This window comes from Anopheles gambiae, chromosome 3 (assembly GCF_943734735.2).
Source record: "Anopheles gambiae chromosome 3, idAnoGambNW_F1_1, whole genome shotgun sequence".
Classification (NCBI taxonomy): Eukaryota; Metazoa; Arthropoda; class Insecta; order Diptera; family Culicidae; genus Anopheles; species Anopheles gambiae.
Genome location: NC_064602.1, coordinates 93,659,728 through 93,685,562, shown reverse-complemented (window position 1 = coordinate 93,685,562; position 25,835 = coordinate 93,659,728). Strand labels below are relative to the sequence as shown.

At 39.8% G+C, this 25,835-nt stretch overlaps 1 protein-coding gene across 2 annotated transcripts in view; it reads right to left on the bottom strand.

Moving 5' to 3' along the window:
• Nucleotides 1-25,835, bottom strand: part of LOC133392817 (uncharacterized) — a 41,869-nt gene extending 16,034 nt beyond the window's left edge. For both annotated transcript variants that reach the window (XM_061654563.1, XM_061654561.1), the window contains exon 1: nucleotides 97-25,835. In XM_061654563.1, coding sequence (XP_061510547.1) covers nucleotides 15,006-25,586 — 10,581 coding nt within the window. In that variant the 5' untranslated portion in view covers nucleotides 25,587-25,835 and the 3' untranslated portion in view covers nucleotides 97-15,005. The remainder of the gene's footprint in view (nucleotides 1-96) is intronic.

The following is a 25,835-nucleotide window of genomic DNA, read 5'->3' as shown; positions in this document are numbered from 1 at the left end:
CATAATATTGCATTGAAGAAAATATGATTATTGTAAAAACAAGTGTTACTACTAAGTTGCAAAGAAACAAACTGCAATTTGTGAAATCTTACCTACCTGTAGATAACTGACTTCCAATACGATCATCTGGACCAAAATGCGTTATAAATTACAATTTGTACACATTCTACAGTAGTTTTTGCTGCGGACCTTACGTTCCGCGAAAATTAAAACCGAACGATATTCGATTCTCTAGATTTTGCTATCCAACGAATAAATGCAATGATATCTAAACGTTGACCAGTTTTTTTTAAACTTATATGTTTACCGAATTAGGTGTTTAACGTTTTTCTACGTTACAATGATAACAGACTAAGCAGTTGATAAACAATAGTACATGGTTTTTTATATCATTTTAATTTCAAAACTAACAATCTGTTTTACCTTTTTAATACAACAAAAATGATTATCTCTAGTTGGTTTATGATCGATTTGTCGTTAAAATGCTTTATGTTCTTAGTATCTATCTCTCTCTCTTTCTCTCTCTCTCTCTTTGTATCTCTCTCTGCATCTCTCTCTCGTTCGCCTACTCACAAAAGAGAACGTCGTCGTAATGTGGCTTGGTCGTTCTTAGTCTACCTTCTTAATTTTAGCACTTACAATCACCCCTTGTTTTAACGGAGCGTGTTGTAAGCTCTGCTGAATGAGATGATGGAGGCTTTTGTTATTTTCAATGTATTTGCTTAACTTAGATCGGAATACGGTTGGCTCTATCGATTGCAAAGTCGGTAGAGCAATCGTTAGCGCTCCATACAGACTATTGTTCTCAGTCGTGTCAATGTTTGAACCTTTCACCTGTGACACAGTAAAATGGTTTTCTAACAGTTCCAGATATACTTTGCGACCATTCTTACCAGAAGTAAACGATTGCTCTATTCCCTTTTTTCCACGCACAGTTATGGTAAGACCCGTGATATTAGAATTTTGTGCCTGTAACATTCTATGTACTATGTTAGTACAGGCCCCGACGCACTTCAAATCCATTGGAACGTTCTCCCGGATGATAGTGCCCAACAGAGATGGACTACGAGTTTTGTGCAGCATTTTCAGCAACCGCCCATGATACTGGTCTATAAGCTGACGCTTCGTATCGTCCGTCATATCAGGTCGAGTGATTTTCTTCTCATACTTGTTCTTTAGTTTGTCAACATGTCTGTCCAGGGTAGTGTTTGGGCTGTCTCTTATATGCATTAAACCTTCGGCGACATATGACAAGGCCAATTGCACGCCGAATTTAAGCACTGGCTGCACAACATGTTGTGCGATCAATTTTCCAACGTGCTTATTCAATATCTTTTCCCATTGACCGATCACTTCCGTTTGAAAGCGCTCAAAATCTTTTCCGTTTAGTAGATTTACTTGTGTTTCTTTTGCTGGCGTTTTAAGCTCAATTTTTGAGAGCTTCAGTACCATCTCGGCATTAATGTAATCCAACAGTTTATTAGTTTGGGAAAGTATTTCGACAATTTGTAAAGAGTTATCAAATACATCCGGTACTAAAGCTAGCATAGAAATGAAATTGCTGCTATTTGTATGCTTTTTTTTAAATCCATTTTTTATTCCTTTTATCACACTATTGGCTATTTCCTTAGCGGAGAGCTCAAATGTATCAGTCATAGTCTGTTCCACCAGGTATGCATTTGTCAAGTCGTCCACAAGAGCTTTAGCGTCGTTCTCACCTAACTGATCATAAGCTTTCTGTAAGGTTTGAGCAACTTTATGACTTTCCACCGCTTTCCGGATTCCTGACAAAATATCCGATGCTACAGAGTTTAGTCTGGTTTGCAGATAGTCGGCAACAAGCATATCTTTAGCAGTATTTGCCAAAGCAAACGAGACACCTTTCGCCGTTTTCAACGCCACACGTTTGGCGATCTCTTTTACCACCGCTCGACTGCCGATTTCTTTGATAAGCTGCTTGCCGGCAACCCGTTTGCCACCGTACTCGAGACTTGGTCCAACTATTTTCAATCCTATTCGGCTCAGTTTAACACCTTTAGACACATACATTCCCACACCTGCCGTGCAAATCGAAAAGGCTACACTTTTCCATTTATAATTTGCGTAATCTTGCCAACTGAAATTATCAGATACGGCAGCATCGACAGCGTACATGATGTCGTTGACTCCTTCACTAATCAATGAACTAGCTGCGTGAGTCATAAGTCCAACCGAGTACACTTCCATAATAGCGCCAATTGCTATCTGTGCTACACCAATGGCTAAAACCAGTGATGTATTTAGTATCATTTTTATGGTCCATTTTCTCTCTCCTAGCTCTAACAGATGCTCTAATCCATTTCTGATAATGATGCGCATCTCATCGATGCTTCCAAAGTTTCCTTTACCATAAAAGTCCATGATCGATTTCAGCGTGCCTTGCGGAACATTTAATCCTAAAATGGAGGATTTTGACTTTCTTAACACATTCTCAATATGTTCAGCAGTTGTACTTTCACTTAACAGTAATTGATTGTTAAACCATTTTTCAACTGCGAAACCAACGTCGTACGACTCATCGAGGCCATGTTCCTCCTGAATTTTAGCAATGCCGGAATTTAGATCAGCAATACTTGCCCGATTGCTTTTAGAACATGGTTTATAGAATAAAACTGATGTTTTATCATCTTTTAGCGAAAAAATCCATCGTTTCTCAAGCAACACGCCAAACAAACTCTCGGTATATTCCACGCTCAAACCAATCTCCTTAGAAAGTACGCTTTTCCATGCCCCTTTCGACAATGATTTACCGTACAGCTCTTTCAACTTGCTTCCATCAATCTCCTCGTGGGAAAGCATAGGAGGTTGGATTATCTTTTGCTGTAATAGATCGTTGAAAAACATCCGATAAGGATCAAGTTTTAATCCAATGCGAATGTCAAAACAGTTCTCCTCTTCTAGCTGTCGTGCAATGTTTCTAAGAGCTAGTCTGTAAGCAAAACATGAAGCAAGGACGTTTCTAACGACATCCTCATACACTGGAACAGAAGGAAGTAAGACATCCTGGGTGTCGTCATTATTAACTGTTAGAGCAAAACTCTCGACTCTCTTTTCTAGAACATTTTGCGCAAGTAGCTCGTCTATGATGATCATAGCTTCACGCGTGGTAATTCGTGTCTTGGTTGTAATATCATGAACTGTTATAGAATCAAATGCAGAGAACACACAGCCATCAATTCTACCTTTTTCGATGGTAGCCCTTTCATTGAATGACAGTAAACCATTTTCTTGGAGAGAGTTATACTTCTTTCTACCGATCATATCAATGAATTTCTCTTTTTCAAAGTATAACTGTGACTGTGCTTCGGCAATCAACAATATCTCACACTTGCCTACATTAACAACTTCTTTCGACAGATCTCCTTTGTCTATCTTTTTCTTCAGAACGTTCATTAGAGCAGGATCCATTATTTTGAGCCGTTCTTCATTTACTACAACATACCTTTCAACACTATGTAGCACCTTTTGATTGATGAGCTCTTTCCAAAATTCGATTCTGCTTGGAAATGAGAATGATTCTCGAATAGTTTTGAGGAAAACTATCTCATCAATCGGGCCTTTATGCTGGTCTAGGAACTTATTCAATTGATCTACAGAAATCCCGTAATCGTTGTGAATTCTGTGTATCTGATCATTTGGTACGTTATTGACTACTTCAGCCTTTTTTATCATGCCGATTCGTATAAGATCCTCAAAGATTATTCCAGCCACATCCTCCTTTATTTCATAATTAACAAATGATTCGGGACTTATAGAATGGCCCAACATATCGTCTATTGATCGTATGAACAGTGAGTATAGATTAATAAGGCTATTATTTTGCTTTTCATAGTCCTCACTCATGGTATTCCTTACTGTAGTGGTATTCTTCAATATAGCGGTATCCTTTTGTTTACTTACGATGCCTAATGCATGAACTTTGCACTGTATATGATTGTCAAAGAGCTTACCAGCCAAACGCAAATCCTTTTTGAAGGCGCCTACGTTCATGTTGTCAAGTGATCGTGTGTATGCACGATAGTAATAAGCGGCTTCGCAAAAATACGGCTCACTCGAGATAACTTTCCTAAACAGTTGCAATGCTGTATTGCGGTACTTTGTTTCATGTTCAGAAATATATTTTCCCAACTTTATCATTCGCATAGGATTCTCTTCAACCCATGTCGAACATGTGTCGGGATTGATTCCTTGCATATGATTCAGCTGTGACAGGAATTGATGTAAAAACAGTTTTACTTCCCGTTTGTTAGCCTGATCTGATGCTTTTTCGATCAGTGTCTTGTGTTCGTCTAACCAAAACGACCATCTGTCCAAACAACTTTGGAGCAGAATATCCTTCACTGGCTCTGGCGTTTCAGCATTAGCTAAAAGTTTCATTTTCTTCTCGTACAGCTTGTTGAATGCTTCAAAACAACTCTCTTCTGTTTTAATCGTTGTTTCGTAATAAGCTTTTATAGCTGATATGCGGAAAAGCTCATCGACATTGCGTTTTTGCTTGAGGGTAAATATCATAGAAAGATTCGCAATTCTACCATTTGCCATTATTATCAACTGTCCCGATCCCCTTTCGCCCTTTCTAGCCGCTCTTCCAAAGGCTTGCTCTTCAATTCGAATGTTCGCCGGAAGGTATGATAATATCACGTGTAATCCTCCGGCCTCTTCAAGTTCGTCGGATATTTTTATATCTGTGCCTCGACCTGCCAAGTTGGTGGCAATGATAACTTCTCCCGGTATCAGTTTACTCCTTGTAACATCTAATTTCTCATAATCGCGTACATAAATGCGAACTTTTGTGTGCCCCTTAGAAGCAATATTCTTTTGCAATGTTTCTACATCTTGGATTGTTTCACAAATGATAAGGACCGATCTTTTATCAGTCTTGGTGAGTTTACTCACCTCTTGGTGTATTTGTTTTAACCAGTCATCTTTGCCAGAACAAATTATGGGTTCATACTCTTCAAATTGTTTCGATTTGAAAGTGGGGACAGTAACAAAGTCTACCTGATGTATTTCCTCAAGCAGATGTCTTTCTCTTTGTGATCCTAACGTGCCTGTCAATCCATACAGCAGTTTGTATTTCTTCAAATATGTAACGTTGGAAATGAAAACAGCCTTTAAACTTTGGGTTGACAGCTTACATCCGTGCTTGAGCTGCAAAAATTGGTGTAAAGCCTCATCCCACTGTGAACTTACCTGATCAGTACCAGTATCCCTGTCGAGAATAATTACATTTGCAATACGGTCGGCACTTGTTCCCGATCTGTAGACGTCTACCACATAGTACTGTCCCGGGACCATGTACAGCGCTGTTAAGGCACTGGATATCCAACTGTCCAAGTGTCTCTCCACAAATTCTTTGAGAAAATTGGGTACCTGAACATTCGTTTCACGATCTATACGTGACCAAATGAAGAAGCTCAGACGATCTTTGAAATGAGTAAATTCTGGGGAAAGTAGCTTTTCTAGTTTGTAGGAATCAATAGCTTGAGTCTGTAATCTTCCTGAATCAGTTATTATTCCAGACTTAACTAATCTCTCCCATAGCTCCAATACATTTGATTTTCCCAAACTTTTGCTAAGCTTCTGGATATCCGCTTTCTGGATGAGTGTATACATGTCACTCAACAACGACTGTTTGATTTCTTTCCGAAATTCATCTTCCGAAAGATCGGTCGGAGTATTGACCATTTGCCAAATGTACAAGTATACCGATTCCAGCTTATCCATACCAGCAATGTCATGCGATAAATATAATATATTGTTTCCCTTATCGAGCAACATGCTGTCCACCTCATCGACTATCACATTTTCAAAGCTACGATCTCCCAATATACGTTTTCCATAGAATCTGTCCAACAGATAGTCTCGTTGAAAGTTACCCAAATCTCCATAAACTATCTGATTCGAAGAGTAAGCTTCCTTTCGTTCTTGTATTTTTTCGCTACAGTTATGCGACACGCTAATTCCAAACAATCCGTAGATGTCCTTATTGTCGTCTGCATCGCGTTTGGCAAGTACCGACGAGCTGGTGATAATGTCAACCTTCTCCCCAAAGAGTACTTTTATAATTGCGATCGCTACCACAATAACCGTTTTCCCTTCACCGGTCGATACTTGGGCCAAAGTGCTGTTATAGTTCGTCAGCAATGCCAACACCGTTAGTCGCTGAGTGTCTCGTAACTTAAAGCCTCTCTTAAGCTCAATTGCCCTATCAATTACAGCAAGCATTTCCTCGTACTTTTCCAAACATCGCATATTTTGACTGCTTTGAAACTCTTCAGCCCATTTCTCAACATCATTGTATAAAAAGTTGGATATCAAGCTCGCATTAATGGTTTTACGATTGTGTTGAATATTTGCTACCGATTGTTCAATTTCTGACAAATGCTTCACTATATTACTTGACGTATTATCATTGCCTCTAATGATTGTTACTATCTGAGAAATATTGAGTTCTTTTAAATCTTTCTTGTACTTTGTTTCCATGTGTTGAATCCATTCAAACAAGTTACTCTGTTTTAAAACGTTAAGATCATCAACACACAAGTTCCACTTTTGTTTATGAAAGCAAGATAGCACGTTTAATAACATAGAATGCGTAAGCTCACTGCGCTTTTCTACCAACGATTCAAATAAATTCTCCATCAACTTGTTTCCATACGTGTTCTCTATGGACAGAACGAAGAACGATGCAGAAGTTAAAGCTTCCGAGTCACTTCCCCACGTTATAAGAGCTTTTAACTTATGTGTCCAATAGAATTCTTTAAGCACATAAGGCCACTCTGTTAGCTCCAGTTCATCTAAACGAACCGATTCTATTGGAATGTTACTCAGCAAGTGCAAGATATCTTCAACACACTGCGCAGGACAAGGCTTACGAGTAAACTGAACAGAAAATACTAACAAAACTGCCTTATTTTCGATTTTTGACATGTACTTGCGCCATTTGGGCTTTTCCTGCAGCTGTCTCTTGTAGCAGTTCTCCAGCTGCAGCAACACCAGCTCATCTGTCCAACTGCACTGATTGTATGCTGCAACAATCCATGAAAAGGTGTACCTTTCTTGCCTTGCTTCAACAGTGTGAGCAAGTATAGAGTTGATTAAGAAACACAGTTCGTTTGATGACACATGTCTTCTTTCAACAGAAAAACGCTGGAATATGTAATCGAACACTCTGTACTGGTTAGTATACTGAGATGAAATGGTCTTCAGACGTTGAGCAATTTGGTATTTTTCCTGCTCTGGAAAAAATGCTGCAATCTTTTCAATCGCTATATTTTCATCTAATTTCTCGATTGCATTATCATCACTGTTACCGTATAGATGGGATATTTTTTGATATCCTGATATTTTTGAATCCTTCATGTTCTGCATAGCATCAATCTCCGTCAACATATGCCGATAAATCTTATCTTTGTGCAGACGCTCTTCTTCTAGTTGGCGGTAACTTTCATTGTCTTTCAGTTGAATGAAATCGTTTTCTTTTTGTAAGATATGTATCACTGTTGCGGAATTTGGTTTATGATCTTCTATCAGAACGATTCCATTGTCCTCATTTTTAGCATACACCCGAATGTTCACATCATAAGTATACGCCAGCAGTACTCTGTAACTTTTACCCGTGATTCCTTCCTGTTCTATGCTGATCTTGAATATTTCTTGTATTTTTTTATCTGAGCTACATCTTTCCCAGTCATATTCAGTATTTTTCTCATGTAACAGTTTATCGTACAGTGAGCTTAACGTTTCATCTTGTCTGATCATCTTAACTAGATCTGCAGGCAAAGTATCGCCACCAACGCTTTCATTCCACAAACGGAATGCTTCCCGATGCATTGATTTCTTTAGTTCTGTTGCTAATGATTCAGTTAAAGCGTCAATATTGTTTTGCTGCTTCTTTGAAAATTCATGGTACTCATTGTAAAACTGTTTCACCACTTCATTTTCTGTTTTTGTGCTGCCTGTTTCCAAGATGAATGTTTCAACAGCACGTTTGATCGCTTCGTCGCTACTATTCGATAGTTTTATTACAAATTGGGCAATGTTTTCTCGCGGTGCTAGGGAGTTCTCAAAAATGTATTTCCTAAAACTGCCAAGCATGGGATGATGAAAAGTATCATTCTTTTCCTCCGTTTCTTCCAGATATCTAATTATACTCTCTGCTGTTAATTTGAAATTAGTAACATTTGTTTCATAGGTCGCCAGATCGTGTGTTTTTTTGTTTAAGGCTGCAAATAAATGCTTCAGTTTTAAGGTTTTCACAATGATTTGTACCTTTGCTTTGTCATTTGCATCCACCAACGTATTAAAATGAGGAAAACAAGTCACCAAAAGATTGATTAAGGACTCCAGCTCATGCTGGTCACTGATAACTTGGGCCTGTAGCTGTAGCCAGTCGTCTAGATTCAAGTTATTGCTCAGAATATCAATCATTTTCTTTTGTTCCGTATATTTCGTCATGATATGAAGCTCAACAAAAGAAAATTGTTTGTGGATAGATGTGTCTTGAGTAAAATTGACGAAGCGTTTAATGTATGGATCCGTGGCCCGTTCAAGATCTGTTTGTTGGCCTTCGACTGTTTGCTGAAGGACATCGTATTCCCCATTTTCTTTTAACTTTTGCGCCGATTGGTGCTCACTTTTTGAGATATTCACTAGTTGTAGGATTTCTTTTTCTTTTGCTGATTCCTCTTGTTCTATTTGCTGTTGTGCTAATCGCTGCTTTTCTGTTGCGATCGATTGCAAGTATGCTGCGAATTCAGCACGAATTTTCACTTCCAGAATGGATTTCTTTCCTACCACTTGCGAATGATGTTGTCTTTCAACACGTGCCTGGATGTTGTTCCTTTCCCTAAATTCAATCTGCGATAGATGATCGATTTTCGATTCCTTAATCTCAACGTACAAGTAGCTGCTGTAAATTGCCTTATATGGACACTTGATTCGTCTCGATGCTCGATCTTCTTTGTAATAAGACACCTGAAGTTTGCTATTTTCATCTCGTCCGTATATTGTTGGTTCGGAGAGTAACCAGCCCAAATAGCCCATATCCCAACCATTCTTGCCGTGCTTTCCACACAGGCCACCCTTACCATTATCGCCATATTTGCCCTCCTTTTTGCATGTTTTAATTTCAAACGCACGTTCATTGTGTAAATGTTTCACGATTATCTCTCCGGGAAAACCTCCCTGACCTCCTAATCCGTACATTCCGCCCGGTTTGCCTTTTACGCCTGGTGATCCTTTGTATACAAAGAATGAGTGAGCTTTTCCTACAGCTTCATACAGAGAAAATATTATTTCACTTCCATTTTGCGTTACAACTTCTACGTACATGTCTAAATAATCATTGAACGTTTTTATTGGTAGCTCCAGTACATTGCTTGTGTAAGTATCACTATTACCAAACGTATACGTTACTTTTGCCCACTGTGTCTTTACGCTTTGGGCCAAATTCATCATGTTTTTTACAATTTTATGTACACGTGCTCTTCGTTCAATATCTGTCCAAAACAAACAGTGTTGGAAATTTTTATCAAAATCTGCCCTAGAAATACCATTACCATCGACTCCATCCTCTCCGTCTCCGCCGTCCTGACCGCAAGTACCGTTACCGCCGTTTGAAATGATCGTTAATTGTTCCGGATTTTGTATAGCGTTCGCCAGTAGCAAAACATTCCCTCCACTTTCGCCCGGATATCCATCGTTCCCATCTTTTCCGTGCCCATCCTCACTAGTACCAGCGTTGGCCGCGTAGTTATGATTGCTATCGTTCCCAGACAAATCCCAGGTAATCGTGCTGGGCACTGTGATTTCGTTTGCTAGAACAATCAAATTAAGTCCATGCCATACATCGCGAGAAAGATCCGCATCAATGCTAAGACTTGTGCCGGCAAGAATATGAACCTCTTGGGCAGTGGAGCTAGATAAAAGCTCCTCTATGCGGGGCTTAACTCCGCTAAGCACTATGTGCTTGCCTTTCACTTCGATAACCGTTCGGCTACCTTCTTTCTTCACGTGTATCGCTACATCTTCCGGCTGCTCCATGATGGTATTGAAATTTTAGGCTTTTATTCAATTATCGGATTCCCAATTGAACAACACTTGTTGTACCAGTTCTGTTTTTGAAAAAGTGGTACGATGTTATAGAAGAAAATGAATGAATAGATGAATCTATTTACTAACAAACGCCGTCGTATGGTATAACGTGTAAATATGGCTTATATTAGATCAAACGACAAAGAAGAAGAAGAAGAAGAAGAAGAAGAAGAAGAAGAAGAAGAAGAAGAAGAAGAAGAAGAAGAAGAAGAAGAAGAAGAAGAAGAAGAAGAAGAAGAAGAAGAAGAAGAAGAAGAAGAAGAAGAAGAAGAAGAAGAAGAAGAAGAAGAAGAAGAAGATGATGATGATGATGATGATGAATGGAAATGTATCAGCAAGTTGTCCGGGTTTGTTGTCGCTTGCTTCGCAAATCCTATCAGAGTGATAAAAATGCCGACGAAATCCCCAAAAAAAAAAAAAGGAAAACTTCCCACACCTGCTGTTTTTGTTTATCAACCAGATGCTATGCTTGGAAATAAGTTAAAATGGAATCAATTGTATTAATTTCCAAATATGTAACATCAGTAAAATTGTTATCAGACGCTGACCAACACTTGCACAGCAAGGAAAAGCAAAAACGGGTGAAAAAAACTAAATCGTCGTGCGGTAAAACAAAAACAGTAGATTAAGTGTATACTCGATAAAAGGGCTGTTAATGTTAAAATGTTGTTAATAACCACGCAAAATAAAGGAAACCCACAGAACCCGCTATTGAGGTATATCAACGAGATTTTGTGGTACGAAACGAATTAACACAAAAGTTATTGTTTTGCTACTCAAGTTGTGGGACGCGTAGGGATTTCGATAGCACTAAATATTAGTAATTAAATTAGTAAAGAATGTACCGATGATGACAGTTAGTATGTATTACTGGGTTGAGGCGGTTGTTAAAGCATAAAGTATAAAATAATAAATCAGTTGGCAATTGCCACTAAGACTGATTTTTACACAAGAAAATTAAAATGCGATTATTTAACATGCAATATAGAAGATATTTTAAATAATCAAATCATCAACAATACGCTTCGCGAACTGTAGATAAATGTTTATGTAGATAAATGATATGGTTTATTCACTTTTGAACATTCTGACTGTTGTGCGAAGAAGAAGAAGAAGAAGAAGAAGAAGAAGAAGAAGAAGAAGAAGAAGAAGAAGAAGAAGAAGAAGAAGAAGAAGAAGAAGAAGAAGAAGAAGAAGAAGAAGAAGAAGATGATGATGATGATGATGATGAATGGAAATGTATCAGCAAGTTGTCCGGGTTTGTTGTCGCTTGCTTCGCAAATCCTATCAGAGTGATAAAAATGCCGACGAAATCCCCAAAAAAAAAAAAAGGAAAACTTCCCACACCTGCTGTTTTTGTTTATCAACCAGATGCTATGCTTGGAAATAAGTTAAAATGGAATCAATTGTATTAATTTCCAAATATGTAACATCAGTAAAATTGTTATCAGACGCTGACCAACACTTGCACAGCAAGGAAAAGCAAAAACGGGTGAAAAAAACTAAATCGTCGTGCGGTAAAACAAAAACAGTAGATTAAGTGTATACTCGATAAAAGGGCTGTTAATGTTAAAATGTTGTTAATAACCACGCAAAATAAAGGAAACCCACAGAACCCGCTATTGAGGTATATCAACGAGATTTTGTGGTACGAAACGAATTAACACAAAAGTTATTGTTTTGCTACTCAAGTTGTGGGACGCGTAGGGATTTCGATAGCACTAAATATTAGTAATTAAATTAGTAAAGAATGTACCGATGATGACAGTTAGTATGTATTACTGGGTTGAGGCGGTTGTTAAAGCATAAAGTATAAAATAATAAATCAGTTGGCAATTGCCACTAAGACTGATTTTTACACAAGAAAATTAAAATGCGATTATTTAACATGCAATATAGAAGATATTTTAAATAATCAAATCATCAACAATACGCTTCGCGAACTGTAGATAAATGTTTATGTAGATAAATGATATGGTTTATTCACTTTTGAACATTCTGACTGTTGTGCGTTATGCATCAAGCATTGATGTTCTTGGCGCTTTGATAAGAAACAAGGGAATACCCAGTTTGCGCAGTTGATATCTTAGACAGAACGACCAGAATACATTCAACAATAGCTGTTTAAAATGATGCACATTTGTCACAAAGCTCAATTCTAACCACTGTCGAAACTAAAGTTATGATAAAAAGGGACTACACAGGCTTTTTGTAAGAAATATTCCAATTAATGTGTGCCTCGAAATTGATAAACGATCTTGAATGATAAAGACAATGTTTTTTTTATGGTGTTTAATCAACCGAACGAAACCACTGATATAGCAATCTTCGCCAGAAACGCTAAGCTAGAACAATGGTAAGAAAGTAAACAGAAACATTGCGTGACAACTTATCAAATTTGTCCGCACTTTTCACGATAAATCTGCTGATGTTAAGAACAGTACCCAACCAAACTTTGCTATTGGGCAAATGACAAACAAGATTCCAAACGATGAACCCTTTTCGTAATCACCGATTCCTCGCGGAACGGAACGAGCACCGTAAACACTTTGATAAACGTATCAGAAGCACACATAAAAATTGATTATTTGTGGAACAAATTTACATGAAAAAACTATATGCAATCTGTAAGATTTTTGATAAAGCAAAAACACTTTCCTCGATGTGACACTTCGCGAACACTGTAGCACAATGATTAAAATGTGACCCAACAGCTCTCTATTTATACGCTAGTTGAAGTAGTATATTTTTATGTGTTATTCTCACGGTGGCTTTCTCTGTTGTGCTGGATATTGCGGTTTGTGGTATCGCTAATCTTACAGCTGATAATACAGCAAACCAGTGCGGCATGTTAAACTATTAAACAAACGCTTCGTGGTTTTTGCATTGATATGCTTTGTTACATATTGTTAGATTGGTCCGATTATAAGCCTACGCAGTATTATTGAGTGGGTATTTATTATGTTCACTTCCGAGTGTGCTCAAAAGACTTTCTTTCTTCTGGTTCAGTCCATTTCTTGATCTTGTTCTAGACATTGTTTCAGTCATTTAATTATCTTTGTTTCTCATTCAACTTTAGATCCCCGTGATTGATTTATCTTAATTGCTCATTCGAATTCAAGTTGCGTATGTATCTCGAAAACGAGCGCATCCTAATCACCGATGTTCCTCGATAAATGGCACTAAAACCACTAGATGATATTGTTGATCCGTACATTATAGATGTGTTTTTCCAGCAGCGGTTTATTAGTTCCTTTCCATCTTCCACTCTTATCACTAATATTTCTACCAACCGGTCTTTTGAGCTCGACTTCTGTCGACCTCCTTTCAAAATAACGTTTGGAGTATTTCAGAATTCGAAGCAAATCACCAGGCGTGTCTTTCTGCCTTTGCGTTCAGCTGTGCCCGGAACATTGCTAGTTCATCAGTCGTTGCCTTCGATACCACTTTCCTACGCGAACGCGAACAGCAATATCTGAAGGTAATGCTTGCACTCAGTAGCGTCCATCACAATTGACCGGCAGCCTTTTTCACTCGCAGTCCTACTAACAGTGGCGGATCCAACGACAACCGCTCTAGACGGTCGCCTCGAGCCCCTTCGGTTAGAGGGCCCCGTAAATCGGTAGTGTATTGTATCTAGTATGTATAACAGTTAGCAGAGTACTAGCGATCAGGGTCCCCTGGACAATGGACGTTTGGTCCATGACAATTCACGAGCCTTGGCTGCACAGTTTTTGTAGTGTAGGCGGGTCTATTCTGAAATGCGACACGCAGGCAATTAAGTTTTGTATTCTATATCCGATTTCACTGCCTATGATTATTCCATCTTCAGTATAAACGTAAATGCGATAAGCGCTTATTTCTCAAGAGTTAGCTACGCGTCGCTTATTCTTGATGGCGGGTAAAAAACTTCAAATTAAAATAATTTTGCAATATAATTTACCTACAAATGTATCTCTCCTATAACCTCCAGTAATCGTGTGATAAACAATTAAGCATCTCCTACCCCACTCTATATCAGCGGGTCGCAGAAAATATACCAGCACAACTAAGTTGGATGAACAATGATATTAACGAACACATGAACCTGTAATTTAGGGGCGTAACATTACTCTATCCATATTCCCTTAGCATTCATGAAACCATTTTATCTCCTACGTAGAGATTGAAGCCAATAGGCACAAAGCCTGTAGAAAACGAAATAAAAACCAGATTTTCGCTCCTACCACAAGCTCGCTCTCTTATCTCGCATTGGGTGCAGCAATCGCAGCCGGTCTAGGCTACCGATAGGCTTGGCTGCTGGCGATGTGATTGGTTTATTCCTAAAGCAGAATAATCAGTCATGTATATGAAGGAAGCTTCGGTCCATGTGCGGCGTTAGGCCGCGCAACTTAACGACAGTACCACAAGACCTTCCCGTGCCACTATGGCTATGCGAAAAAAAATCAAAATGAATGTAGTAGAATGCCAGGGGATTCGTAATACGAAGGAGATGTTTCTTCAATGGTTACCCTTATGTCTCTTGTTAAGTGTCCACCTTATTGGGTTCATTGGGCAACCGAGGTTTCTGCCTTACCCTTACGTTTGTGTCTCGGAAAATGATCACTAATTACGAACTCTAAATAAGTACACAGGCAAAACTACTTAAACAGGGACGCTTAAATAACTAGCTGGTTTTCATCCAGCTGAAGCTATAATGTAGCTGGTGTAGGTTATGTAGCTATGAAACTAACTCTATATAGTTTAAATGTAGATATCCTTCCGATGCACCTCGTCAATATTTCAAATAAATCCTTATATCTCTTCTGAAAGTTGCACCTATTTCTCATTGCCCTCAAAGTATGTCGAAAATTAAGGAACCAATAAACCTATTCCTCGTTTTCTGTTCTATAAATTTTAGGTCTTCCCACACCGCGCCCCGAAGGTTTGTATTCATATTTAAAATCATATCCTTTCTGTGCACGTTCAAACAACACCTCTGTACTAGTGTTATTAATAATTTTTCTTGCATTTTTTATAACCAACACCTGCTCTTTACTGTACTTGTTTGAGTTGATGTTGTTATCAAATACTCTCAAAACAGAGCTCTTATATTTCTCAAACACTCCTCTCGAATGATCGTTTAATCCTTTCGTGAAATCTACAGTTGCAAGATCAAGTATCCAGTCGGCCTGATTCCTATCGATATCTCCACCTATTTTATGAAACACGTTCACAAACTTATCAACTAGCTGTGTGTGACCGGCGTGTCGTGTGAGCCTTTGGTATAAATCTGGAAAGTCGGTTTTTAGCCTTTCCACCAGGATGGAAACCCGCACCACATGCGCCTGCTGCTGATTCTGTCCAGAGCAGTTTCTGCTCGCCTTGAACATACTGCGCCCCGCTTTGATCAGTTCATCCACAGGAATGTTCGTTATTTCAGCGATTTTTTTCAACTCCCCTGCAAAACGACCCGTATGGTGAGCTACACGCGAATCCAGATGATACTCGGGAGTTCTGGAATCGTTCGTGACGGGTTGACTTGAATCGCCTTGCAGCTCATTGGTCGTGGATGATTCATCATCTACGTACGGAGTTTTGCTTAAGCAACGTGCTTTAGGTTTTCCTTTCGGTCTATCATTCGACAGGATCACCGTCGGTGTTTTGAATGTACCATCTCCTTTATTGGTCGTGTTGGCAGGGGACTTGCGGGCTCCGCCAACCGCACCATGCTTTAACGGCACACGATGCCAACCCTGTCGAATGTGATGGTGCATGCTGTCATCATTCTGGATGGAATCACACAACATGGACCTGAACGAATCCTCTCCTACAGCTTGCAGATCCGGTATAGCTGTGGCTAGTGCTCCGTACAGACAATTATTACCTGTCGTGGCAACAGTTGACTCTCCAGCTCCGAAAGTGAAATGATTGCCCTTCAGATCTAGGTGAATCTCGGGACCACCCGTTCCAGAACTGAACGATTGTTTTATACCCTTTTCCCCGTGGACAGTGATTGTGAGCCCCGATAACGCACCATGTTGTGCCTGTAGCATTTTATGTATCATTGGAGTACAGGCCCCGACACAAGTCAAATCCATTGGAACGTTTTCCCGGATGATGGTGGCAAACAGAGACGGACTACGAGTCTTGCGCATAATCTTCAGCAATTGACCATGATATTCCTCTGTCAGTTGACGCTTTGTTTCTGCTGTCATATCGGGCCGATTCATCTTCTGTTCGTGTTCGTCCTTTAGCCGGTGAACATCTCTGCTCAATTCCGACTCTATCATGCTGCGTCTAATGTCCTTCAATGCTGTACCTACATGTAAAAGGACACTATTTACGCCCATTTTCAGCACTGGCAGCACAACATGTTGTGCGATCAGTTGCCCAACGTGCTTACTTAACGTCGTTTCCCATTGCTCAACCACTTCCCTTTGAAAGCGCTCGAAATCTTTGCCATTTACCGGGGTTTCTTTCGATGGAGCTGAGTTCTGCTCAATGTTTGCGAGTTTCCGCTCCATTTCGATGTTAATACTATCAAGCAATTGGTATGTTGCGTTGCGCATTTTATAGACTTGTGCAACACGATCCACACAATCCATTACTCGACTGATTTGGTTGATGAGCACCATGGCACTGTTTGTGGTACCTGTTTTTTTATTTGCCTTCCCGATTCCTTGCATCACGCTTTGGCTTATTTGCTTGGTGAATGGAAGGAAGGTTTGTGTCGTGTTCTGTTCCAACATGTATGCATTTGTCAAGTCGTTCACGAGGGCTCTAGCATCATTTTCACCTAAACGATCGTACGCTTTCTGCAAATTGTGAGCAACCTTATGATTTGCTACTTCACCCTTAACTCCAGATAAAATATCCGATGCTAAGGAGTTCAACATGGATTGCAGATGATTTTCAACAACCGTATCCACGGCCGTATTTGCCACAGCAAATGCGACACTTTCTGCTGTTTTGAGCGCCACACACTTCGCTATCTCCTTAACGACCGTCCGTCCACCAACTGCTTTGATTAACTGCTTTCCGGATGATTCGGCAACCCGTTTGCCACCGTACTCCAGGCTTGGTCCAGCAACTTTATAACCTATGCGAGACATCTTGGCGCCCTGGGAGAGATACATTCCCACACCGGCCGTACCGATCGTAAAAAGCAGACTTTGTAACTTATGCTTTCCGTAATCTTTCCAGCTGAAGTGACCTGACTTAAAAGAACCCACAGCAAACATGATGTCGCTGACACCTTCGCCCATGAAAGCTCCGGCAACGTGAGTCATCATTCCAACCGAATACACCATCATTATAGCGCCAATTGTTATCTGTGCTACACCAAACGCTAACACCAGTGAGGTTTTCAATATCATTTCCATGGTCCATTTTCTCTCTCCTAGCTCTAACAGATGCTCTAATCCATTTGTAATGAAGATCCGCATCTCATCGATGCTTCCAAAGTTTCCTTTACCATAAAAGTCCATGATCGATTTCAGCGCGCCATGCGGAACATTTAATGCTGCTAGAGACGATTTCGACTTACTTAAGACATTCTCAATATGTTTAGCAGTTCCGTTTTCAATTAACAGCAATTGATTGTTAAACCACTTTTCAATCGCAACTCCAACGTCGTAGGATTCAAGAAGTCCATGCTTTTGATTGATTGATGCAATGCATGATTTTAAATAGGCTACGCTAGTTCGGTCATCTTTCGAACTGAACCTGTAGCTTGTCAATGCATTCTTTATTTCTTCAGACATGTTATTTGAAGGAGAAAATAACAACAATTCCATTAAGGGGTTTGGAACAATAAAACGGTTTTTAAGCAGCACATCCACCAGGAGCTTGGTGTATTCTTGAGACAAACCAATATCCTTAGAAAGTATGCTTATCCATGCCCCTTTCGACCATGATGTTTTATACATTGCCTTGATTTTACTTTCATCGATCTCATGCGTGGCCATAGGAGGGAGTATTATCTTATGCTCCAGTAAGTCGGTAAAAAACATTTGATGGGGATTGGGCTTCAATTCTATACGAATGTCAGAACAGTTCTCCTCTTCTAGTTGTCGTGCAATGTTTCTCAGAGCTAATCTGTAGGCAAAACATGAAGCAAGGACGTTTCTAACGACACTCTCATACACTGGATAGGTGGGAAGCAAGACATCCTGGCTATCGTCATAGTTCATTGGTAGGACAAACGTTTCACCCCTTTTTTGTAGAACATTACGCTTAAGTAGTTCTGCGATGATATTTTTCGCTTCACTCGTTGTAATTCTTGTCTTGTTTGTAATATCCTGAACTGTTATAGAATCAAAGGCAGAGAACACACAACCAGTAATTCTACTTGGGTCTATGGTTGCCTTTTCGTTGCATGATAGTAGACCATTTTCTTCAAGAGAGATATACTTCGTTTTACCGATCATATCAATGAGCTTCTCTTTCTCATAGTAAAACTGTGACTGTTGTTCGTGGATCAACAAGATCTGGCGCTTATCTAGCTTAACAACTGCTTTCACCAGCTGTCCTTTGTCTACCTTTTCCTTCAGAACGTTCATTAGAGCAGGATTCATTATTTTGAGCCGTTCTTCATTGATCGCAACATACCTTTCAACACTGAGCAGAGCCTTTTGGTTAATAAGTGTTTCCCAAAATTCGCTTCTGCTTGGAAATGAAAATGATTCTCGAATAGCTTTAAGGAATTCTTTGTCATCGATAGGGCCCCTATGTTGAGCTAAGAACTTCTTCAACTGATCTACAGGTATCCCGTACTCGACGTGAAGTCTCTGAATCTGATCATTAGGTATGTTATCGATTACTTGAGCCTTCTTTATCATGCCGATTCGTACAAGATCGTCAAAGATTATTCCAGCAACATCCTCCTTTATTTCATAATTAACAAACGATTCAGGACTTACAGCATGACCCAACATGTCGTCTATGGATTGAATGAACAATGAGTATAGATTAATGAGACACTTCTTTTGCTCTTCATAGCCCTCGATCGGTGGTGTGTTATTCTTTAGCTTACACACCATACCTGATGCATGCATTGCATATTTTATATGATCGTTTAAGAGTTTTTCTGCCATACGCAAATCCTTTTTGAAGTCGCCAACGTTCATGTTGTCAAGCGATCGTGTGTATGCACGATAGTAATAAGCGGCTTCGCAAAAACACGGTTCATTCGAGATAACTTTCCCAAACAGTTGCATTGCTGTATCGCGATGCTTCGAATCGTGTTGTGAAATATATTTTCCCAATTTGATCATTTGCATTGGGTTTTCTTCAACCCAAGCTGGCCAATAGTTTGCGCTCGTTGCTTTCAGATCATCAAATTGTGATAGAAAGTGCTCCAACAGTTGTTTTACTTCCCGCTTGGAAGCGTCATCTGATGCTTTTCCTATCTGTACATTGTTTTCGTCTAACCAAAACGACCATCTGTCCAAACAACATTGGAGCAGAATATCCTTCACTGGCTCTTTCGCATTAGCTAAAAGTTTCATTTTTTTCTCATACAACTCGTTGAATGCTTCAAAACAACTCTCTTCTGTTTTAATAGTGGTTTCGTAATAAGTTTTTATAGCAGATATGCGGAAAAGCTCATCGACATTGCGTTTTTGCTTGAGGGTAAATATCATAGAACGATTGTGCATTTTTCCATCGGTTATCATTATTATCATCCGACCCGATCCCTTATCTCCGCTTCTAGCTGCTCTTCCGAATGCTTGCTCTTCAATTCGAATGTTCGCCGGAAGGTATGTTAGTATCACGTGTAACCCTCCGGCCTTCCGAAGGTCGTCGGATATTTTTATATCTGTGCCACGACCTGCCAAATTGGTAGCAATGATAACGTGTCCCGGTTCCAACTTTCTGTCCCCTTCCGCAACAGTAAACGTTTCATAATCACGTACATAAGTGTGAACGTTTGAGTGCTCCTCAGAATCAAACACCATCTGGAATGATTCGACATCTCTGATCGTCTCACAAATGATCAGGACCGATCTTTTATCAATTTTTGTTAGTTTATTCACCTCTTGTCGTATTTGTTTTTTCCAATCCTCACTGCTCGAACAAATGATAGGTTCATACTCTTCAAACTGCTTCGACTTGGCGGTAGGAACAGTAACAAAGTCAACCCGATGTATCTCCTCAAGCAGATGTCTTTCTCTCTGTGATCCTAACGTTCCTGTTAAACCATAAAGCAGTTCATACATTTTCAAATATGTAACGTTGGAAATGAAAACTGCTTTCAGGCTTTGGGTTGACAGCTTACAACCGTGCTTAAGCTGCAAAAATTGGTGCAACGCCTCATCCCACTGTGAGCTCACCTGATCAGTACCCGTATCCCTATCGAGAATAATTACATTTGCATTAAGGTCGGCACTTGTTCCCGATCTATCGACGTCGACCACATAGTACTGTCCCGGGACCATGTACAGCGCTGTTATGGCACTGGATATCCAACGGTCCAAGTGTCTCTCCACGAATGCTTTTAGATAATTTGGTATTTTGATGCACGTTTCGCGTTCGAGACAAGACATAAGCAAGAAGCTTAGACGATCTTTGTATTGTGTGAAATCTGGTCTAAGTACTTTTTCTAATTTGTTGGAATCAATAGCTTTCGTTTGTAATCTTCCTGCGTCATTTATTATTCCAGACTTAATTAATCTCTCCCATAGCACCAATACATTCGATTTTCCCAAAGCATTGTCCAAACTTTGGATATCCTCTTTCTGGATGATTGCATACATGTCACTTAAAACTGATCTTTTAACCGCTTCCATATGTACATCTTCCGGAAGATCGGTTGGACTGTTGACCATTTGCCAAATGAACAAGTATACCGATTCCAGCTTATCCATACCAGCAATGTCATGCGACAGGTATAGCATATTGTTTCCCTTATCGAGCAACATGCTGTCCACCTCATCGACGATCACATTTTCAAAGCTACGATCACCCAATACATGCTTTCCATAAAATCTGTCTAATAAATAGTCACGTTGAAAGTTTGCCAAATCTCCGTAAATTATTTGATTACATGAGTAAGCTTCCTTTCGCTCCTCTATCTGTTCGCTACAGTTGTGGGAGGCACTAAGACCAAACAATTCGTAGATATCATTGTTGGTGACAGCATCTCGTTGAGCCAGTACTGAGGAGCTGGTGATAATATCTACCTTCTCCCCTAGGAGCGCTTTAATGATCGCGGTCGCTACTACGATCAATGATTTACCTTCGCCTGTAGATACTTGTGCCAAAGTGCTGTTATCGTTGACTAGTAAGGCCAAAATTGTCAATAGCTGGGTGTCTCGTAACTTAAACCCTCTCTTAAGCTCAATTGCCCTACCTATTACAGCAAGCATTTCTTCGTACATGTTTGTATTCGTTTTCTGGTTCTTAACATGGAACTCTTGAACCCATTTTTCTACGTCGTTGAGCAAAAAAGAGGATATCAAACTCGTGTGTATCGTTCTCTTGTTATTATAAATGCTTGTTACTGAATTTTCAATTTGAGGTAAATGTTTCACTATATTATTTGATGTGTTAGCATTGCCTCTAATGATAGTTGCTATCTGTGAAATATTTAATTCCTTTAAGTTTATCTTGAACTTTTCTTCCATATGTTTAATCCATTTCTTGATACTACATCGACTTAAAAGGTTAATATCATCAACACATAAATTCCACTTTTGTTTATGAAAGCAAGATAGCACGTTTAATAACATAGAATGCGTAAGCTCACTGCGCTTTTCCACCAACGATTCAAATAAATTCTCCACCAACTTGTTTCCATACGTGTTCTCTATGGACAGAACGAAGAACGAAGCAGAAGTTAAGGCTTCCGAGTCATTTCCCCACGTTATAAGAGCTTTCAACTTATGTGTCCAATAGCATTCCTTAAGCACATAAGGCCACTCTGTTAGCTCCAGTTCATCTAGACAAATCGATTCTATTGGAATGTTACTCAGCAAGTGCAAGATATCTTCAACACACTGCGCAGGACAAGGCTTACGAGTAAACTGAACAGAAAATACTAACAAAACTGCCTTATTTTCGATTTTTGACATGTACTTGCGCCATTTGGGTTTTTCCTGCAGCTGTCTCTTGTAGCAGTTCTCCAGCTGCAGCAACACCAGCTCATCTGTCCAACTGCACTGATTGTATGCTGCAACAATCCATGAAAAGGTGTACCTTTCTTGCCTTGCTTCAACAGTGTGAGCAAGTATAGAGTTGATTAAGAAACACAGTTCGTTAGATGACACATGGCTGCCTTCGAAAGAAAAACGCAGCAAGATGCTTTCGAACACTCCATGTTGGCCGGTGTATTTGGGAGAAATGTTCTTCAGACGATGAGCAATTTGGTCCTTCTCATCGGCTGAAAAAAATGCTGCAATCTTTTCAACTGTTATCTCGTCGTCTAAATCTTCAAACATTTTAGCGAAAATAGAACTGTTTCGATAAAATATTTTTCGTTCGAAGTAATTCTCGATGGTCTGTATGTCCTGCATTCCGTTTATCTCCGTCAGAATTCGTCTGAAAATTCGATCCTTGTGCAGACGCTCTTCTTCTAACTGGCGGAAGCTTTCATTGATTTTCAGTTGAATGAATTCGTTCGATTTGTGTAAAATGTGTGTAATTTTAATGGATTTTGGATTATGATCTTCTATCAGAACGATTTCATTGTCTTCATTCTTGGCATACACCCGAATGTTCACATCATATACATACGCTAGCAGTATTCTGTAACTTTTGCACATGATTCCTTCCTGCTTTAAGTTGATCTGGAATATTTCTTGTATTTTTTCATCGGCACAACACCTTTCCCAATCATATTCAGCATTTTCGGCACGCTTCAGTTCATCATACAGTGAGCTTAACACCTTATCTTTTCTAATCAATTCTTCAAAATCCTCCAGCAAACCATCGTCATCAATGCTTTCATTCCACAGACGGAATGCTTCTTGATGTTTAGATTTCTTTAGTTCTGCTGCTAATGATTGCGTTATAGCATCAATATTTCTTTGCTGTTTCTCCAAATAATTCTGATACTCATCATAAAACAGTTTCACACGTTTATTTTCATCTTTTGAGCTATCTGTTTCCATAATGAATGTTTCTACGGCACGTTTGATCGCATTGTCGTTACTTTCTGATGCTTTTGCCATGAATTTGTTAATGTTATCTCGTTGAGCTGGATTGTTTTCAAAAATGTATTGCTTTAAAGTGCCAAGAACGGGATGATAAAATGTGTCATTTTTTTCATCCGTTTCTTCCAGATATCTCGCTACAGTCTGTGCTGTCAATACGAAACGATTCACTGTTGTGTGATAGGTCGGCAGTTCCTGAGTAATTTCTTTTAGAATTGCTGTTTTATACTTGATTTTCAACGTTTCCGTAATGGGCGTTATCTTAGCACTGCAATCCCTTCCAAGCAATCGTTCGAACTGTGATTTTAATGTTTCAAAATGTTCCACCAAAGACACCAGCTCAGGGCGATCAGCAGGACGTGTTCGAAGCTGTAGCCAATCGTCTAGATTCAAGTTATTGTACAATTTGCTGAATATTTCCTCTCGACCAGGATCTTTATACATTTCACCAAGTTTAACAAACTCGTTTCGATCCTGATCAGAAGTATCTTGTGTAAAATTAACAAACCGTTTTATGTCCAGATCCGTGACTCGATCAAGATCTGCGTATTGGCTTTCAACAACTTGCTGCAATGCATCACAATTCAAATATTCTTTCACCTGTTCAGCCATTTCTTGTTGCCTTTCTTTTTCAATCTGCTGTTGTGTTAAACGTTGCTTTTCTTGTTCGATTCGCTGTTGCAACATGTTCTGCCTTTCTTGTTCGATCCGTTGTTTTTCCAGTTCCTGTCTTTCCTTTTCGATTCGTTGTCTCTCCAATTCCTGCTGTTCTTGCTCAATCCGTTGTTTTTCCAATTGTTCCTTTTCGTTTTCAATCCGTTGTTTCTCCAATTCCTGCTTCCTTTCTCTCTCGATCCGTTGTTTTTCCAAATTTTGTTTTTCAAGTTCTTCCCGTTGTTTCTTTAATTCCTGTTTTTCTTTCTCGATTCGCAGCCGTTCTAATTCTTGCTTTTCTCTCTCGATTCTTTGTTTTTCCAATTGCTGCCTTTCTTGTTCAATTTCTTGCAAGTATTCGGAAAATGCAGCAGCAATGCGCAGCCCAGGAATGGATTTCTTCCCTATTGCTTTCGCATGATGCTGTCTGTCGGTACGTGACTGGGTGTTGTTCCTTTCCCTGAATTCGTTACTAGATTGATGGTCAATTCTTGATACCTGGAATCCAGCATATTTGTAGCTGCTGTCGATGTAAGCCTTATATGGACAATACATTCTGCTGGATGAATTTTCTTCATAGAACGACAGCTGAAGTTTGCTCTTTTCATCCTGTCCATACAATTTTGGTTCGTGCGTTATGTAATCCACATAACCCATGTCCCAACCATTTTTACCGTGCGCACCATACAATCCACCATTTCCGTTATCTCCATCATTGCCCCGGTTGCAGTATGTCTTAATGTCAAACGTACGACCGTCGTATAAACGTTTAATTGTCACTTCGCCAGCAAATCCACCTTGACCTCCCAGCCCATATCCTCCGCCAGCCTGTCCACGCTGGCCAGATGTTCCCTTGTACATCAGAAACGATTGGCAGTTGTAAAACGTTGTGCCTTGCTGAAAAGAAAAAGTTATCTCGCAGCCATCGTGCGTTTCCACCTCGATGTAAAGACTGTTAAAGTAATCGATACGAAAATCCGTGTGATAAAGTACGTTTTCTCTGTGAGTGGTATTGACGGGAAATAAGGGCATTGTTGTAACCAACCACTGTGTTTTAATGTTTCGAGTTAAGTTTTTAATGTTTTTGACAGTGGTTTCTACGCGGCTAGCACGAGGCCCCTCCAAAAACTTGGCAGTCGGCGGAAACTTGTCCTCAAAGTCTGCCCTAGAGATACCTTTACCGTCGACGCCCGCCTTTCCATTGCCACCATCCTGACCGTTGCTTCCGTTTGCACCGTTCGAAATGATCGTCAATCGTTCGGGGTGTTGAATTGTGTTTGCCTGCAATAAAACGTTACCTCCACTTTCGCCCGGATATCCATCGGCTCCTTGTTTGCCAACACCGTTCCCATCCGTACCGGCATTGGACGTGTAGGTATGGTCGTTATCTTTCCCAGACACATTCCAACGAACCGCAGTGCACACTTTGATTTCGTTCGCCAAAACCACCAGATTTCGCCCATGCCAAACATCGCGAGAAAGATCCACATCGATGGTAAGAATGATGCCAGCAAAGATACGAACCTCTTCAACAGTAGAGTTGGCCAAGAGGGTTTCTATGCGTGATTTAATTTCACTTAGCACGATATATTTCCCTTTCACTTCAATCACCGTTCGGATGTCCACACTCCTCTCCCGTATCGTCACCGGCAATTCCATGATCGGATGTCTTTCGTTATTGTTATTGGACTATGTTATTGCTTATTTGCACGTTGTTTTTTATTCACTGATTCACTTTAATGGTAAGCACCAGCCACAACCGCTTATCACTTTATACATTTTCCTTATCGACGACCATATATCCCGTATCTTGTTGGTTTTATACGTTAATTGCTTAATAGATTACAGCCGTTTCGAAGAATCAATCCTTCACGCAGGGCATCAGCACGTTACACTGTCTTGCTTCGT